Source organism: Suncus etruscus, chromosome X (genome assembly GCF_024139225.1).
Source record: "Suncus etruscus isolate mSunEtr1 chromosome X, mSunEtr1.pri.cur, whole genome shotgun sequence".
NCBI lineage: Eukaryota > Metazoa > Chordata > Mammalia > Eulipotyphla > Soricidae > Suncus > Suncus etruscus.
Genome location: NC_064868.1, coordinates 10,743,626 through 10,750,789, shown reverse-complemented (window position 1 = coordinate 10,750,789; position 7,164 = coordinate 10,743,626). Strand labels below are relative to the sequence as shown.

The 7,164-nt window shown below is 37.0% G+C and overlaps 1 protein-coding gene across 3 annotated transcripts in view; it reads right to left on the bottom strand.

Moving 5' to 3' along the window:
• Window positions 1–681: 681 nt before the first annotated feature.
• The window catches only part of AP1S2 (adaptor related protein complex 1 subunit sigma 2), a 31,206-nt gene continuing 24,723 nt past the window's right edge, over window positions 682–7,164 (bottom strand). The window contains exons 5-6 of one of the 3 annotated variants that reach the window (XM_049766814.1): window positions 3,071–3,172; window positions 682–2,141 (exon numbers count right to left, since the gene is read on the bottom strand). In XM_049766814.1, coding sequence (XP_049622771.1) covers window positions 2,094–2,141; window positions 3,071–3,172 — 150 coding nt within the window. In that variant the 3' untranslated portion in view covers window positions 682–2,093. Of the gene's footprint in view, window positions 2,144–3,070; window positions 3,173–6,492; window positions 6,929–7,164 lie in introns of those variants that run through there. The other 2 variants (XR_007492090.1, XM_049766816.1) reach the window with 2 other exon arrangements.

Here is a 7,164-nt window from a genome sequence, read left to right as displayed (position 1 = left end):
TCAAGTTTGTGTCAGATGCTTAGGATTACTATTTATGGATTTGAAATACCATAATCCCATTCCCAGCAAAGTGTCCAAGATCCTCCACCAATGGCCTCCCTAGTCTGTCCTGTCATTCTTCCTCTGCCCTCTCTTGGCTACTTAGCATTCTCAAGTCTGGAATACAGGGCCAACTATTTGTCATCCTGTGCCCTCCATTCCTTGTCCTGTTTCTCCGTACACTACAGATGAGTGAGATCATCCAGTATTTGTCTTTCTCCTTGACTTTGTTAAGCATGACACCCTCTGGTTCTGTCCCAAGTTGCAGCAAACTGCATGATTTCATCTTACAGCTGCATCATATTCCATTGTGCATGTATAAGACATGTGCATGTATAAGACAACTTTATCCATTCATCTGTCAGGTAGGTTTCCTTTTTATAGCAGACTAGCAAATTAATTTTGTTATAATTATTTTCTCCTTAAATAGCCTAGTTTTAGTATGACAACACATCATTTGTAGACAACAGAGTATTCTTTTATCACAATCAAAGCCTTGATTTACTGCTTCTATTGAGCAGTCATTTAAAGATCATCCGATTGGGGGGTTAACAGCAACCCTAGTCAGTGATGGTGAGTATCCAGTTGATTTGGAGTGTCTCTGATAAGCTGGTGTAATTGTGAGCAGAAAAGCCAACTGCATCAGTTTTAAAAGCGGCATTTATTGATTGAAAATAAATGTGTAGATAAAGCTCTCAGTAGCATGGAATCCACATTTTTAATGAGCTGGGAGTACATGAATATCCCTTAAATCTTGCGCCATTTATCTTGTATGTGCTTTTAACAACCACATTCAAATGGAGGTGAATTTTCAACATTTTACTGAACACGAATTCAAAAGTTCTTCTTTCAGCAGCTCCCCACACTCGTACAAATTTTTGGAGGAAGAAACACTACAGTGGTATGTGTTGGACATTTATAACAACCAAATGGCGATGTGATAAGACCATGTTCACATGGTCCAAATGCTGGTCATAATCACAATGAAGCTAAATTCAGCCCAGCAAATACAAATGGAAATGGAAATGATGAAAACATGTTTACAAGAGATTTAAGATCTATGAAAGTGACATGGAAACGATTTGATAGCTTTGAAAATACTGGGCCCACTAATGTCATTTTACCTCATTCCGTCATTCCCATAAATGAAAGGCATTTTTCTCTTTTAATACTTATTAAGACTTTTGATAACTGGGCAGTGTCATGGAAGGAAAGAAGATGCCTTAAAGTGGGCAGCACTTCTAAGTGAAGGGAAGCAGCAAGGCAGCAAAATGAATTTGGCGGTAACTAGCACCCCAGAAGAAAGACTCGTGCTTTAAACAAGGACATAACGCTTGGTGAAGAGAATAATACTTTGCCACAAGATCATTTCACATTTATCTCAAGACCCAAGTATTCCTTGACATTAACTAAAACAGGTGCTTTATTATGAACCATTTGATCTCTAGTTCTTGTCCCTAGTTCTGAACGCCTAAGAAATCTTTGGGGCTTAAAGAGCAGCATTCCCATTTTGTCATTTGTGAATTCCCTTTGAAGGTATGTAGCTTCCAATAAGAGTCTCTGGTATGAATTTGGAGGGTTTTGTTGTTTCAAGAGTTAAAATTGCATTTTATATGTGATATTCTAATTTCTTTCATCTACATATATATTGAAACTACACTAGCATGCTAGCCTTTGGTTTCACAAAACCAGATTTCACTTTATAATTTTAACTGTGTGTCCTTTGCCAAAAGACAGTGGTTAATAAATGTATAATTCCCAATTGTGTCACTTTCACACATAATCAGATTAAGGGAAGCTGGCCTCTAAACTTGAAAAGATCCAGAAAAGGTAATTTTTCAGTATGATTCTAATTTGTATCAAGTCCCTTCAAGTTCTCATTTCAGTAATCAAAGTTCCTTTAAAATAATTGTGTAGGCCTGAATGAAGCAGCTTAGCAAAAACAGTAATACTGACAAGACGCCATCTTACACCGTTAGCTAACATGGACATGGAGGCAGTGACCATCTACAGTGTGTGAAATGCCACAGGAAGTCCTCAACGGGGGGGAAGACTTATGTCAGTCCGATCTCTTCAAGGACACTACGTGGAGTTTCAGCTTCCTGTGGAGGGAAAACGTCACTCATCAGCAAATCCAGGGAGACTTGAGTATGCGAAATTGATAGAAAAGGCCATGCAAACTCAGAGAAAAGCAAGCAGTTCAGGTGCACATTCTACTGGGATTTTGAACCGCCCCCAAATCAGAATATATGGAAATATTTTCCACATGCATTAATTAAATGCCTGCTCATTTACCTACCCACAGTCCTGGGCACTGTCACTGTAAAACCAAAAGCTGTCAAATGCATGCAAATCCCACTGGTATTCCAGGAGACCCACTGACACCAAATTATATAGACATGGCACCATAGTGTCCAATTCAAATGTCCCCCCAGACAAAAAGCATGGGGAAAACCCCAAATTCTTAAGACTTTTTCATTTCGCTTTTGAGTCTTCTATATTTAAAATCATTCCTGCATTCTTACTCAGTTTTGACTTAACAATGCCTGACAGTGGACCTTCAGAAAAAGCTGCCTTCCCAGACCACCTCAAGGCCACTAAAGGCCATGGTAGCAGCAACATACAAAAAATAATGCTCTGAAATAAAGGTATTTTTGTTCTGTGTAACAACTAATACGTAAAATTTGATCATTTTGTATTGGGGTGCACACCCAGCAATGCTCAGGGGCTACTCCTGGCTCTGCTCAGGAGTGACTGGTGGTACCCAGGAGATCATATGTGGTGCTGGGAATCAAACAGTGGTCAGGCCACGTGCAAGCTGCTTATCTCCTGCAGTGTCTCTTAGTCCCTAATACTCTACTAAATGGCAAAGAAAGACAAAGCAAGAAAAGTTTGTAAGATGTTTTTAAATCTTCCAAAATGGCAGACTTGGCACATCACCAAGTGGTTAAAGGTAGCTCAAATTTCAGGTTTATCTAGCAACAATTTGTTGATGAAAAGAAATTATTCTTCAGGGTCCAAGAGAGCGCACCATGGATTGAGTGCATGCTGTGCCTGCTGGAGGCCCAGATTTCATCTCTGGCACCTCACGATCACCCGAGCACCACCAGGAGTGACCCCTGCCAGGTGTGATCTAAAAAATAAACAACAACAAAGGCATATTACATATGGAGGGGCACTTGGAATGGAGACTTGTTTGGAATCGGTTCACACTGATTATAAAAAGGTATTTTTAAGGCAATGAAGAAAAATCAAGACAAGTTATTATGAATTACTGTTTTCAGTATCCAGTAATAAACTTACTTTGGCATCCTAGTTGAGGTACAGCACAAAGCAAGGAAAAAAGAAATTACATTAAGTCATAAATCTATATTTAATTTAATTACATATAATGTGCCATATGGGGTCATTTTAAGAAAAACACATAAAGTTGGATTATGTTTCCTTAAAGTGAAAAAGGAAGATACAGTACTTACCTTTATATGTGAAGATTGTGATGACTGCCTGATTGACTGAAAATGCTCATAAAATGTTAGCTTCATATTGCTACACAACTGGAACCCGAATGAAGGTATTTTGGTAGTCAGTGCTGAATACAGCATTGGAAGCCAATAATATAAATGTTATAGGAGATGGCATTTTTGTATTATACATTTAAAAATTGGTAAAACTTGAATTTTGAGGGAAGGTGCTTTTTTTTTAACACCCTGGACTATGCCAGGGATGAAAACCAGGGCCTCAGATATACAAGGCAAGTGCTCTATCACTGAGTTACATCCCCGGTCAAAATGGACATTTTTTAAAGGACAGTTTTCTAATTCATTTCAAATACTCTTGACCTATCCCCAGATTGCATTTAAGCAAGCTACAGATCTACATGTGGAGGATAACAAATGTTTTAAATTTTTTGAGTCATTAATTCCATCGTAATGGAAATGATGTTTTAAAAAAATCATTCAGCCAAATAGAACAAATTCTACAGTTCTGATGACAAGTAAAAAAAAGTGGCAGAACCAAAAGTTAAAGCACCATTTGTTAGAGATTGAGATTTAGAGACACCAACCAGATACAGTCTAAGGCCTATCTGGAATGTGATTCTAATAACCTGATAATACAAAATGTCTTCTTTTCGGATAACTGAGAAGTGGTGAACTAGGAATAAGATAGTAGCAACAATCATTAGTTTGGAGGGTGTGGGACCCACCCCAGCTGCATGCTGAAGCCTTCGAGATGAAATGGCAGGATGTCCATGAAGGGCTTGCTCTCAAATCAGAGGCGAAATGAGGTGGACTCGATGAAACAAGTACGTGAGGTAATGGGGGCTGAAACTGAGTGAGGTACGTACACATGACGGTTCCTTATGCTATTCTCTTCACGTGCCTGAGCTTTCATGAACACTGTTGTTCGTTATTTGTTAGACCTAGTAGTACTATGTCAGAGTACTCGGGAGCTGCTTTCTGCAGGGCTTGGGAGAAATGTGCAGTAGTGGGGATCAAACTGGGGCTCTTTCCTATAAAGTATGTGCTCCATTGTTCTTTTATCTCCCTGCCCCCAGGGCTAGTTTTTAAGGGGAGTCTAAAGGAAACACGCATCACTGCCAAGAGTGATATGAGTCAGTCTCTGACTAAAACATTTTTGCCTTAAGCAAAATACATTGAACGAATGACAGCTCAATAACATGTTAAATGAAGGAAACCATTATCCTACAATTATTTCCATGTAATGTTAAATGCTTTTCAACAGCCATACAGTCTTTCGTGTCTTTAGCCTGCATTAAATTATATCACTTAACATTCTTAGCTTAGCCATGTAAAAATGTCTTGTCTATTCCCTGGAGCTGGCTCCATTTCCCCTGTGCTAATTCTGCCTGCAATCTCATGTTGCTTATCCAATGCATTCTTTGAAATTTAAGTCCCTTCTAAAAGGCCTAGTTTCAAACTCTCGTGGACATACTTACTTGCTGTTGTACAAATAGTACATTGGAGTATATGAATTGAATATAAAATGAAATTTTTCCATACATTGAAAGTGTGGCTCAGAATGACTTAGAAAAAAACCCCATTATTTAAAGTGGTCAAATTCATAGAAAAAGGAAGTGCAATGACAGTTATTAAGGACTACAAAGTTTCCATTTTGCAAGAGAAAAATTTCAGAGATTTGTCCCACGGCAATGTGAATACACTTAGTACTATTGAATGGTATACTTAAAAATCTTTCAGCTGCTCAATTTGTTATTTTATTAAACCGTCATTTTCAAAAAGTACCTAGAAAGTTAAAATATAAAATACATAATTCCGAAGATTTGGAGAAGAAAATAGTCATTCACATCAAAGTACATGCAATGCTTTTTTTTTTATTTTAGACATGCAAGGAAAGCTATTTCAGAATCTACTAATTTAAAGCAAGCAGCTGTATACAAATAACAAAAGAAGCAACTTTTTGTTACAGCACAGGACATTCGAAGCAAACAGGCATGACACGACATATTTATGCAGTCTTAAAACCAGATGAGTAACACAACGGCAGGGTAGGGAAAGGCAAGGAGGAGGGAAAATGGAAACAAAAGACCAGTATTTTCAAATGCCCTCAATGTATGATGCTTTCTCATTTGATAGCTTGTCTGGGAGCTTCAAATGCAATGTACAGTGAAAATGAGAAGAATGGTAATAAGTGATATGCCTACCTGTCCTAGTAAGTGCTGTTCTAGGCCTTCTGGTCAGCTAATTTGAGCATCTTCTGTATTTGTTTGATGGCTTTAGACTCTCTAGGTGTATGTAGATCATATTTGATACTTTTTCTTGTATAATAAAATATACTGTGTTTTGAGAGTATAATAATGGTCAATATTAAATGTTTTACTATTCTGAAATATATACTCAGTATTTAAATTAAGGCTTTATATATTACGAAAACTGTAACAGTATTCCTAAATAAGCTAAATCTTATCATTTTAACTATATAAACTCAAGTGTTAATACTTTGAAATGGTTACTTGCAATTGAACTTGGATGACTGAAGATGAGATATCGCTGATATAACTTTCTCATATTTCTTAAAGGGTATAACACAAATATGATGCTATAATTGTGACACTTGCAACTTAGTAAGGACTGTGAATGCTTGTTGTACTGAAGTATTATATAATGGTGCAGATGTTATTTTCTTAGATTTTTTCAAATACCCTTTTGTACACATTAGTTCATATGCAGTGGTCCTCAAACTATGGCCCACGGACCACATATTGTATTTGTATCTGTTTTGTTTCTTCATTGCAAAATAAGATATATGCAGTGTGTATAAGAATTCATTCAGAAGTTTTGTTTTTACTATAGTCAGACCCTCCAATGGTCTGAGGGACAGTGAACTGGCCCCTGTTTAAAAAGTTTGAGGACCCCTGAATAGAGTATAATATAACCATATTAAATATAGCATCATTCCCTCCACTTAACCCTATATAGACACTGCTTATTTCAACCTAACAATTCAGCTGTATCTTCTTTGGTAAAATTTTGAAGGCAACTAGGTTTTCTCCTTATAAGATTAATCACAAATAATTCATAAATGATAGCATGTATGTGATTAAGGTGAGATATTATTCAAAGATTCATAGATCGTATTTTTTCAAGAAAATTAAAGCAGTTGCAAGCAGGAATAAGCTATATAAGGAATACATAGAAAACGAAAATCAAACCAAAACGAATGAGAACAAGAAAAGAAGTACAATGGTACAGTTATGATTCTAAAATGATCTAGCATTAGAAGATAACCAGTCACCAAGGTGAGGATATTTCCTTTCATAAGGGTATCAGCTCTATTTCCTCTGTGAAATTCTGCATAGGCGATGAGTAGTCATTTAGTACACAGGGACATTAAAATATTCATGACGTGGCTACAAAAGAAATGCATAAATTCTTACACACAATATACAAACTAGCACAAACAATCAGATTTTTAGAATGGTTAGTGCACAGTAAAGAAAACAGAAAAGTTCTTTTTTGTGGTTTTGTTCTTTGGCTGATGGCTGATTTTTTTTTTTTTTATAATTTTGGGCTATACCTTGTTGTCAGGTTTAGTTCAGGCTCTGCACTAGGTGATCATTCGTGGTGGGGCTCTGAAGCCCATATG